Source organism: Rosa chinensis, chromosome 6 (assembly GCF_002994745.2).
Source record: "Rosa chinensis cultivar Old Blush chromosome 6, RchiOBHm-V2, whole genome shotgun sequence".
Taxonomy (NCBI): domain Eukaryota; kingdom Viridiplantae; phylum Streptophyta; class Magnoliopsida; order Rosales; family Rosaceae; genus Rosa; species Rosa chinensis.
In genome coordinates, this window is record NC_037093.1 from 5,934,565 (window position 1) to 5,946,871 (window position 12,307).

The following is a 12,307-nucleotide window of genomic DNA, read 5'->3' on the forward strand; positions in this document are numbered from 1 at the left end:
ATCCTCATGATATTGGTTACAGAACATGATGATTTTGGCTTACTCCATACTCACATAACATGCATTTGTTATGAAACATTTGACACATAATAGATGATACAAAATTATTGAAGCACACAAACACAACTTCCCTTTCTTTCTTCAAAACTGGAAAAAAAAAAACAATTCAACTTGCAGCAAGAGTTTCATCAACTGTCATACAATAAACGAAATTGAAATGATATTAGACTCATACTTTTATCCTCTCAGCCATATCAAAAAGCTAAAGCTAACACAGTTTGTTCATAAACTCAAAATCAACAACCAAAACTGCAACTAAGTTTGCAACCTATCTGAGCTAGCAATCTCAATGTCTACACAGATCGTTTTATATGCATTCAATATTTACATAATCATGCATATATATACACAAACATGTATATAAACAAATTTGTCGAAGATAAAAATAGTCAACTGTTGTAACAAATAATATTATGGATTTGTGTACCAACCTGTCCACATGAATTTCTGTTTTGCCCCTCATTGCTCTCTAAAAAGTTAATCCGAGCTTGAAGCTTATCTAATTGGTCCTGCATCTTCCTTGTGAAAGCCTCTTTCACTTTCTCTGTAACCTCTTCAGTTATTTTCTGGATGAGGTCATTGGTGTTATGAGAAGGCATTGATTCCTGTGGATACACCAAACTGCGAGGCACGGTAGAACCATAGGTACGACAATAACCATGACCATCTTCCCCAAGCAATTCATGGAATATTCGATCTTTTACAGCCCTAAGTTCTAGCTGGTCCTCAGGTTCCATTAGCAATTTCTTGTCATATTCCTCCTACATGAAAGTACTGATCAATTAGCTTGGAAAAGAATAAAAAAATAACTGAAATTCTTAATATAAGATATAAGAAACTAAATATACAATGACTTGGGCAACATCTGCATTTGATTGGTTGCGTGCTTTTTTCCACACACTCATCTTATCGGTTTGTTCTCCACTTTGTTCCATCTGTTAAGTACAAAACAATGAATCTATGTACATATATAACACACACACACACACATACATACTACCAACAAATCTTACTGTAACTTTATAGTAAGTAGTATTAAATGTTACTAGAATTTAAAACAATATGGATGCAAACATTGCACAAGAAGTAAACACTTTCTATTGGTGCCTCCATGCATTTCTGACCAATAATGTTAAAAACAATACCTCATATCGCAACTGGGCGAAATGTTTTCGACCAGTACTATGAACTGGTCCACGCTGCTCCCGATTGATAGAATTTCGTGTTGCTATTAGCTACAAAATCAATTCCAAAATCATCATGCTAGTGTCAATCTTTTTAGCACAATCTGATTATAAATGTTTCAGCATTTCTACCTTTGCATCTTGACTACTCCAATAAGCAATGAGCTCATTCCACTGCTTTTCTATAATATGTGGAGGAACTAGAGAACTTAGATTTGGATTATCTCTGTTTTTCTGAAAGTAGTTGACTTTGGTTTTGCTCTTGTGATCCTTCCACAGTGTATTGCAACATCTAAGATACACATGTTTATATCCTTCTGAAACATCAAGCAAATTTTTCTACAAATCACATAAAGGAGATTTATCAATAACTTCTAACCATCGTTAACTAAATAAGCACAAATAATTAAGAAATTTCCTACTATTTTTCAAATAACACACGTAGTAACATGTTTTCCTGAACCTCTTTCCATATTCCCTCTTTCACATCAGGTCCAACAACCTTCCAATCAAGTAATGTTAGTGGAATCCTCTGGCCATCGCGTACAATTTGCCCCAATTGTGACTTTAGCTATGTAGCTCTTTCTCCAATAGGTTGGAAGTTAGAATCAAACATAATCTTGATTTTAACTCTAGTATTCCACTCTGGGATACCTTTATTGTGACCTCTAGTAATAATGGTAGCAGATTGTGCTTTAGCTTCTACCAAAGTTCCAAGAAACATTAAATTCCATCATTGAAAAACATATCAATAGTGCTGATGTAGGAACTGGTGATCAGTGAATTAGGATGTAAAAAAAAAAAAAAAAAAAAAAACTTGTTAAGCGAAGTAATACCTAGAGATGGAAGAGGTAATATTGGAGGAGAAGGTGCAGAAGGAGGCGGTGGGGGTGGAGGCAGTGGGGGTGGAGGCGGTGGGGGTATAGGAGGTGGATTAGTAGACCTATAGGATGACTGCGATGAGGAACCATTGCTGTTTGAAGAATTAGATCCACTTGAAGTCAAAAACTCAAACATAGTGCGTGGGCACCTGCAATAATAAAGCAAACTCAATTAAATTTGGTGTTGGTGGGGTACAAACTAAAAACTCAAACATTCCATACTAAATAAAATAACAAAGTTCATGAAAGGGAAAGGGAACTGAGATATTAACTAGAAACTCAAAATGATGACACTCTTACAAATATTTGACTTCAAACATGAATCATTATCCTCATCAAAAAGTTCCAGGAAGAATACTAAAGTACACATTAAGGCCAATATGCACTAGTCATAACATCTCTATTGTAATAGTCTTATTCATCCTTTTCAACACCATCCATTAACTCCCCTGAGCTATCATTTTCTTCAGTATTGTTAGTTTGCAAATGAGAGAAGTTTTTTGACTCCATTTCGACGACATTTAGCCAACCTTGTCCTGAAGGATTTGGAGCATACCACACCTGCTGTGCTTGAGATGCTAAGATGAATGGTTCATCCCCAACCCGATCATTTCGATACAACAATCGATTGAAGTTAACTAAAGTGAAGTTAAAAGGATCTAATTTTATCCCTGCCACATGATGTACCTAATCACACCTGAACAACACATATTTGATATCAACAGAGTAGGTGACTTTGATAATCTCCCATAATATGGTAAAACATCTACACGTAGATTCTTATCTTTCTTATTGCCGACACTCATAGTATTAGCTTGTAAAGCTACACCACTGTTTTGTCTTGATAGCTTGTTATCAACACTTTTCACACGGAAGAAATACCCATTAGTTGTATATGAATTCACCTTAGTTGCTGAAGGACGAGGAGGACTAGACAAGGCAATAATTTCTTCTGATAACAAGATATCACTTGTGTTTTGCAGAGTTATAACCTGTTAGGAACAAATAAATTAAACCAAACCTTTACAAAACTACTACTGAACATAATGTACACGAAAACACCTAACAACTCACATGATCCTTAAACCAGTTCGCAAATTCATCAAAATGAACACGTTGAACATAATGGTCATCTTCATCCGGAAATTGTTGTTTAATGGTAGTAAGATGTTCCCTGCATAGTAAAAATCCGATGTGTCATACTTTACAATCCCTGAAGAAGAATCAACATGTTCCTTCTGACCAGAAAACACATAATCATATATACATAATTTTTGAAATAAATATGCAGAGTTATTTTCATTACATACTTGAGAAATGGCGTGACTGCCCTTGTATGAAACAAGACCCATCGATGAATTTGTATGCGCATAGCTTCACTGAGAACACAATTTCCCTTCTCAGGGTCATCACGATACTTTCTCCTTAACGGTCTGTTTGACTTACTCTCCACATCTTTAAGATATCGGGTACAGAAATTCAAGCATTCTTCCATTAGATAACCTTTAGCTATTGATGCTTCCGGACAAGCTCTATTATGTACATATTCCTTTAAAGTCAACAGATACCTCTCAATGGGGTACTGTAACATCCTGACCCTTTTTTTTTTTCTCCTCCCCCGAGACTTCCAGATAGACCTCCAAAGAGAGATGAGGCGGTTCTCCCCCCCCCCGAAGTTTCTCGTTTTCTCTCTCTTTTCTTTTTTTCTCCCCGAAGCCTCTCGGTCTCTCTCGATTTTGCTATGTGTCAACACCAAACTCATAGCCCCCTTGATCTGATCCACACATATATGTAGATAGGTCCATTTAACAATGGACGGTCCTGATCAAGCGGTGAGTGGATCAACGGCTCACATCACTCCACCAAGTTTCCATTTCTTGATTTAATTTCTTAAATTCCACAACTTCGAACAATCACCGTAAATAGCTCGGGTACTCGGAAAATTCGCTGAAAATTTCCACGAACTCGTCGTGTCGTGTACTTAATTATCCAACTCTTAAACTAGAGATTTCACTTTGTGAAAAGTTCTGAAAATATTCTCACGTGCTTTAATGTTATTGAGATCGATAAGTAAATTATCGAACTATGTCACTTAAACTTGATATCCGGGGCTCACAGATTCTTTATTCACTGCTCAATGCCGGGTATTACAAACTCCCCCCGTTTTAAAAATTTCGTCCTCGAAATTTAAAGTAGTGTTAATGACACTTAAAAGAAAAACATGTTCTTAATATATGAGCAATAACTTGTGATAATCTTATATTAATCAACTATTAACGAGTAATATATTTGCATTTATTTGGCATGCTCATCAAATTGTTATACATCCAAATCAAACTCATTCATATGCTTTTATCAACATCTGTCTAGATGCACAGGATTAAATCCATTTATGAATTCCCCGGAATCAATACGCCTTTCAATTTTTGTAGAGAAGGTTTTTACCTTCAAACCCTTTTTTAAGGCAAACCAACTTTGTGTTTCATATACAAACATTACTTCCCGATGGATGCTAGAGGAAGAGACCAAATAAAATGTGTTCGAGCATAATTTGTGTAACGTTTAGTTGGACCAGTTGATACCATTTGATATGCTATAGCAGCATAAACTCAAATTGGCAAACATATAACATACTTGGATGAAATGATTGTCCCCATCCTGCTCCAATCAAATTTAGTTATTTTTTTTTTTTCCCGCTCAATTGCACTTCTTAAAAACCGATTCCAGTGCATTTGAATTAGACTTCAAAAATTTCACACGAGTACCGTCCCTAGCAGTGGGGCAGGAGGGAATGGGGGTTTTTAATAAGACAGTATGTAAAAGATGAGGGACATTTATTTGGTACGAATCTTTCCTCAACAATAAATTCAAACCAATAAATTTAACCCGAAATGTAATCACTCCTGCAGTGATTGTATCTGTCAACAAATATATCCCCACCAAGAAGATATGGATTGTCTTTTCAATTGCATTGCTCAACCCTAATTACTCAATCTCTTTCTAATACTGTAAAATCCAAGATCAATACTTGAGCAAAGCTCAAATTTAACAACTTGTTCCAGAGAGTTTGCCATTCAAATTGACCATACCTTGTCTTTGTACCATAAAGCCACAAACATTTGATCCACCTGGTCTGGCCATTCAAACCAACTATTGCCGTCCATAGTTACATATTCATTCTCATCATCAATTTTTTGTTTTTTTCTCTTTCCGGTTAGAGCCCATTGCTCGTATTAAGGCCACCGAGCACACCCCGTACTAAGCGGATTCCCGATTAGGTTTTGGGTCTTTCACCTTAGGAAAGCACAATCCCTACTTAATTATCCGCTCGTCCCACGAGCCCCAATCAGGTTTAGGGTCTTCCACCCAAGGGAACTCGATCCCTCCTTAATTATATCCCGGGCCTAACCGGATTCAATCCATTAACTTGTTAACTTGTCACTTTTCATTCGTGTCACATACTGTCCCCTTTGAAATAAAATCATAACCTGAAATTTGCAATCTCAATATTGGATTTGGAAACATGCCAACTGTTTGGATTAATGCCGAAGTCGTATATACATAAATTAATCCAATCCCAATAAAGAAACTATGCAAGTAAATCCAGCAATATTAATCTGAAGACATACTATCAAAATGCTTGGTAAAAGTAAACTGACTAAGTATAAGTAGTTCAACTGATAGATACTTGCAGATTGATGGATCCTTCCCTGGCTTCGTTGGCGGAATATATATACATAATTACATAACCAAATTAATGCACAATGAAAAGAATAATATACATGCACTTGTACTAATAAATACAAATGAAGAAAAGAAAAATATGCAAAGTCTTCAAAACCAAGTTTGGAGCTAGTTTAACTCCCTGCGAATCTGAAACTTCTGCACAATTTCTCTACAAAGGTATTAGTGATCTGCAATCACACTACATAAAATTCATGCAAAGTATGTTAGATTTACTCAATTTCAAGCATCTTGTGCCCAGTAACTTTTGCTTCTATTTAACTTCTCCTTGTAAATGATATCGATCAGACATACAAAATGAAAGAGGACAGTTCTTTTGCTGCTTATGACCAATTGAAATGATAAAAAAAAACAAAGTAATTAATAAGCATGCAATACAGGAGCAGTAAGATCATAATGCTTTGAAACATCACTTGTAGAAATATACAGAACATATTGATGCAAAAGTCAAGTCCCACTTATACATATTAGTTAGTTTCAACATGTAAATAATAAGAAAACATATAACCATGCAGTTGCAAGACTTGAAGAGCAACTAATTAAACAAGTAATGACACTAAATGTACTCACTCTTCAGTTTACATATGGATCACTAGGTCTGAACACAACTGACAAAGATTTACCAGTAAAATAAATGACGCTTTTTATGATCATACCTTTAGAGAATATCCTTGTCTATCACTTGCATTCATATTCTTGATGATATATTCTTTGATCCCTTAGATCTACTTATAGACTTGATAGAAATTAAATAAACCAAACCAATTTAAAGTTCTTAACACCCGTACATGACTCAAGCACATAGTAGATATGTTTGACCCTTCACTATGGAAAACAAGTATGCAACCATCAAATTAGCAAATAAAGACAACATTTAAGAATCAAAGTATCTAACAGAATACCTTCTTGACAAAACAAGGTCAGAAGACCATTAACAATCTTTATGATTGTTAACCCTAGCCGAATTGACATTGAAGTAGTATTGTCCTTCAAGAAGGATAAACCACACCAAAGTCTTACTCTAAGACTATATATTCGTCAAATCCAACAGGATAAACAATTCAGAGAAGCCAATAATTGTACTCACACCAGAAACCAACAGTAGCTACACCACTTTACCAAAACCAAAAGAAATCATTATCATAATCTCAAACACTACATGCAACCACAAAACATCAAACATAAGCAAACTCACTTAAATCAAACTCACTTAAAGCCTAGACCTTGACCGAAAATAAATCACAACAGTATCGAGCTCCCAAACCACGATCCTATTTCTCCCCCACAGTTTATACCCTATCAATCATATCCCTGCTCTGATACCATTTGTAACACCCTGACCCGGACTAATAGGAAATAAATCCGGATTTCTAAAGGGAATATAGAACATGAAACCACGAATTGGAGTCAATTCTTCATTTTATCTCAACACAGAAATTTGTATGAAGAACCATTAGTTTTACCTTGATTTGGGCAGATCCAACCATTGGATTTTCATAAAATTTGAACACGGTTTAGAAGACACAATTCTAAGCAACTTTCATGAAGAAGTCAGGATCACCTGAGTACCAGAAGATGGAGCATTTAGCCGTCGAAGTCAGCTGACGAGTAGAGTTTCGTGAAATTCAGACTTGGCAATCAGAATTTGCCCCGAAGGTACCATAGATCTTCCACCACCGCAGGGTAATCCCAAGGGAACTAATCCCTGCTCTGATACCATTTGTAACATCCTGACCCTTTTTTTTTTTTCTCCTCCCCCGAGACTTCCAGATAGACCTCCAAAGAGAGATGAGGCGGTTCTCCCCCCCCCCCCGAAGTTTCTCGTTTTCTCTCTCTTTTCTTTTTTTCTCCCCGAAGCCTCTCGGTCTCTCTCGATTTTGCTATGTGTCAACACCAAACTCATAGCCCCCTTGATCTGATCCACACATATATGTAGATAGGTCCATTTAACAATGGACGGTCCTGATCAAGCGGTGAGTGGATCAACGGCTCACATCACTCCACCAAGTTTCCATTTCTTGATTTAATTTCTTAAATTCCACAACTTCGAACAATCACCGTAAATAGCTCGGGTACTCGGAAAATTCGCTGAAAATTTCCACGAACTCGTCGTGTCGTGTACTTAATTATCCAACTCTTAAACTAGAGATTTCACTTTGTGAAAAGTTCTGAAAATATTCTCACGTGCTTTAATGTTATTGAGATCGATAAGTAAATTATCGAACTATGTCACTTAAACTTGATATCCGGGGCTCACAGATTCTTTATTCACTGCTCAATGCCGGGTATTACAGGTACATCCACCGAAACTGCACAGCACCAGCAATTAATGCTTCTTGGACTAGATGGACAGGTAAATGCTCCATCACATCAAAAAATGATGGTGGAAATATCTTCTCAAGATCACAAAGGGTCACCACTATACGAGAACGTGCCTCTTCCAAATCTGCTGCACAATTTAGTTTGGAGCACAATACTTTTAAAAACTTGCCTAGATCAATCAGCCCTTCAACCACTTTCTTCCGAAAAGAGCTTCGTACAGATAATGGAATCAATTGCTGTAAAAGAATATGATTGTCATGACTTTTAAGACCCCCGATACGTCGATCTTTCAAACGTGCCCGCCGTGCAATATGAGAAGCAGAACCATTCGGCATTCTTGCTACGAGGAACTTATCTTTCCCATCATTATTCATCTCAAAATCAGCAGGATCAAAGTATTCTAAACCGGACTCCCTCCTTTTCACATGGTACTGCTCTCTAATTCCCATAAGCTCAAGATCAAGTCGAGAACTGATATTGTCCTTTGATTTTCCAGCAACTCCTAGTATAGACCCAAAAATATTGTCACACACATTCTTCTCTATATGCATGACATCAAGGTTGTGACGGATGAGATTATCCTTCCAATAAGGAAGCTAAAAAACTATATTTTTTTTCTTCCAATTGTGCTTCCTTTTCTTCAAAGGATCTTTCTCAGGTTTCTCTGGCCCCATCATTTGCCTTGTTTGCAAATCTTCTCTTCTATACTCTGTAAGGATACCATTGGATTGAAGCTGGGTGAGAAGATCTACTCTTGATAATGTTGTAGGAGCTCGTCTATATTCTCGTAAGCCATTGAAAGATCTGGGATCCTTTCGATACTTGTGATCATAAGGTAAAAACCACCGGCTGCTACCATATGAGAACTTTTTACCATTTGGCAACCATATAGAAGCAGTTTCAGAGTTGCAAGAAGGGCATGCATATTCACCTTTTGTACTCCACCCTGATAGATTAGCATAGGCAGGAAAATCATTAATCGTCCAAAGTAAGGCAGCATGCATTTGAAACATTTGATTGCTTGATGCGTCAAAATTTTCTATGCCCTCATCCCACAATTCCTTCAACTCTTCAATGAGTGGCTGCAAGTAAACATCGATCTTATCACCAGGTCCTTTTGGGCCATCAATAAGCACAGATAGATAGATAAAAAGTTGCTTCACCAACATCATTGGTGGTAAGTTATACGGAACTAGAATGACAAGCCAAGTACTATGAACTATATTCATAGTCCGGAATGGATTCAATCCATCTGAGGCCAACCCAAGCCTTACATTGCGAGTATCTCCGGAGAAACTTGGATGTTTCTTGTCAAAATCCTTCCAAGCAAGAGAGTCTGTAGGATGCCTAAACACACCATCATCAGTTCGTTTCTCAGCATGCCATCTCATAAGCGTTGTAGTTTTAGAGGACATAAACAACCTCTGCAACCTTGGTTTGAAAGGAAAATATCTTGCCTGTTTTGCTGCCTTTCGTTTCTCAGGTCCTAAATCAGAAACTAAACTGCAACCATCTTCTTTCCATCGAGATGCCTTACATATCAAACATTGATAAAGATTTATGTCTTCATTTCTGAAAAGCATACAGCTATTAGGGCAAGCATCCACTGTGTTATACGTGAACCCTAAATCTTCAGTTAACTTCTGAGCTTGATAATAAGAATTAGGAAGGTTTACACCTTCTGGCATAGACTCGTTACATATGTCAAGCAAGTCTTTGAAAGATTTGTCAGTCCAACCATTTAACACTTTCGCCTGTATGAGTCTGACAATGAATGACATAGGCCTCATCAACGGGCCGGCTCGGGTCGAGCTCGGCCCATTGGTAGAGGGCTTGGGCCGGGCCGGGCCGGGCCTTACTCTATTTTTAAATAGTAGCGGGCTAGGCTTTATTGTAAATTGAAGGATCCAAGCCCATCCATTTAATGTGGGCCTCGCGGGCTTTTTCGGGGCGGGCCTTGTGGGCTTTATTTACAAATAAATCTTTAAAGATAATATTTTTTATAAACTTATATTTATATATCATACACTCCAAAGAGAAACCTCTATCAACTTAAATAAAATGGGAAAACCAACCGTTGGATGAGATTATTATAATAAATTATGAGTGTGGTAAAAAAAATTAGCCAATTTCACCATATTTTCGAATCCGATCGAATTGGTCAACCGTCTTTACTTGTATGTTTTCTTGGTTGACCGATGGCATACGACCGCGAAACGTGCATATTTTTTCACATCATGTCTGTAAATATTCCGTCAATGGATGTGCGTGGATATAAGATAAAAATTTCAATTTTAATTGCAAAGATGTTGGCCTATATCAATTTGCCTCCTAAAGTTGTATGACTTGTATATTGCATTTAAATTGTTGAGGTTCATTCTAAAGCAACCATGAAGTGGAAAATGAATTTAGAGAAATCAACCGCTCGATTGAGAGGTTGTAATGTTTTATGGTGATTGTAAAAAATTCAGCTAATTTGATTCTCGTTTCGAATACGATCAATTAGGTCAAATTTAGTTACTCTTATAAACCTATATCTATATATCATAAACTCCAACGAGCAACCCCTATCAATTCAAAGAAAATGGAAAAATGGACCGTTGGATGAGATTATTACAATAAATTATGAGTGTGGTAAAAAATTTAGCCAATTTCACCATATTTTCGAATCCGATCGAATTGGTCAACCGTTGTCTCTTGTATGTTTTCTTGGTTGACTGATGGCATGACGACCGTGAAACGTGCTTATTTTTTCACATCACGTATGTAAATATTTCATCGATGGATGTGCGTGGACATAAGATAAAAATTTCAATTTTAATTACAAAGATGTTAGCCTATATTAATTTGCCTCCTAAAGTTGTATGACTTGTATATTGCATTTAAATTATTGAGGTTCATTCTAAAGCAACCATGAAGTGGAAAATGAATTTAGAGAAATCAACCGCTTGATTGAGAGATTGTAATGTTTTATGGTGATAGTAAAAAATTCAACTAATTTGATTCTCGTTTCGAATTCGATCAACTAGGTCAAATTTAGTTACTCTTATAAACCTATATCTATATATCATACACTCCAAAGAGCAACCTCTATCAATTCAAATAAAATGGAAAAATGGACCGTTGGATGAGATTATTACAATAAATTATGAGTGTGGTAAAAAATTTAGCCAATTTCACCATATTTTCGAATCCGATCAAATTGGTGAACCATCGTCACTTGTATGTTTTCTTGGTTGACCAATGGCATGACGACCGCGAAACGTGCTTATTTTTTCACATCAAGTTTGTAAATATTCCATCGATGGATGTGTGTGGACATGAGATAAAAAAAAATTAATTTTAATTACAAACACATTGGCCTATACCAATTTTCCTCCTAAAGTTGTATGACTTATACATTACATTTAAATTGTTGAGATTCATTCTAAAGTAACCATGAAGTGGAAAATGAATTCGGAGAAACCAACCGCTCGATGGAGAGATTGTAATGTTTTATGATGGTTGTAGAAAATTCAGCCAATTTGGTTCTCGTTTCGAATTCGATCCACTAGGTCAAACTTAGTTACTCTTATAAACCTATATTTATATATCATACACTCCAAAGAGCAACCCCTATCAATTCAAAGAAAATGGAAAAACCGACCGTTTGATGAGTTTATTATAATAAATTATGAGTGTGGTAAAAAATTTAGCCAATTTCACCATATTTTAGAATCTGATCAAATTGGTCAACCGATATGTAGAATATATATGCACTAATGCACATATTCTATATAGAAGTATAAGAACTTCCACACACACACACACACACACATATATATATATATATATATCTCTATATATATATATATATAAACACACACACACACACACACGCACATATATATATATAAACACACACACACAAATATATATATATATATATATATATAATATTTCACTGGCTTTAACGGGCCGGGCCTAGCGGTATTTTACAGGTAGGACCTAGCGGGCTTTTGGGTGGCCAGGCCTACGGGCTGGGCCGGGTTTTTGCAGGCTTTTGGCGGGCCGGCCCATTACCCACTGAGGCGAGCTTTTGCGGGCTTTTTAACGGGCCGGGCCGGACTTTTATCC

At 36.5% G+C, this 12,307-nt stretch overlaps 2 protein-coding genes across 2 annotated transcripts; both read right to left on the reverse strand.

Moving 5' to 3' along the window:
• Positions 1-449: 449 nt before the first annotated feature.
• Positions 450-7,759, reverse strand: LOC121049926. The gene is made up of 9 exons (XM_040508386.1): positions 3,436-7,759; positions 3,200-3,299; positions 2,813-3,117; positions 2,081-2,274; positions 1,876-1,946; positions 1,377-1,583; positions 1,206-1,295; positions 909-995; positions 450-821 (listed from the first exon to the last, which is right to left on the reverse strand). The coding sequence occupies exons 1-9, from the start codon at positions 3,885-3,887 to the stop codon at positions 450-452; spliced, it is 1,878 nt and encodes a 625-aa protein (XP_040364320.1). The 5' UTR covers positions 3,888-7,759.
• Positions 7,760-8,157: 398 nt separating this feature from the next.
• LOC112170678 lies at positions 8,158-9,972 on the reverse strand. The gene is made up of 2 exons (XM_024308007.1): positions 8,913-9,972; positions 8,158-8,693 (listed from the first exon to the last, which is right to left on the reverse strand). Exons 1-2 carry the CDS (start codon positions 9,970-9,972, stop codon positions 8,158-8,160), a joined length of 1,596 nt encoding a protein of 531 aa, XP_024163775.1.
• Between the last annotated feature and the right edge of the window lie 2,335 nt (positions 9,973-12,307).

Coding starts and splice junctions, on each gene's coding strand:
- LOC112170678 (XM_024308007.1), bottom strand. CDS start 9,972: ATGTCATTCATTGTCAGACTCATACAGGCGAAAGTGTTAAATGGTTGG. Junction 8,694..8,912: donor CACCCAGCTTCAATCCAATG/GTATCCTTACAG, acceptor GGTCTATACTAG/GAGTTGCTGGAAAATCAAAG.
- LOC121049926 (XM_040508386.1), bottom strand. CDS start 3,887: ATGAGTTTGGTGTTGACACATAGCAAAATCGAGAGAGACCGAGAGGCT. Junction 3,118..3,199: donor CGAACTGGTTTAAGGATCAT/GTGAGTTGTTAG, acceptor TGTTCCTAACAG/GTTATAACTCTGCAAAACAC. Junction 1,947..2,080: donor ATTACCTCTTCCATCTCTAG/GTATTACTTCGC, acceptor GAACTTTGGTAG/AAGCTAAAGCACAATCTGCT.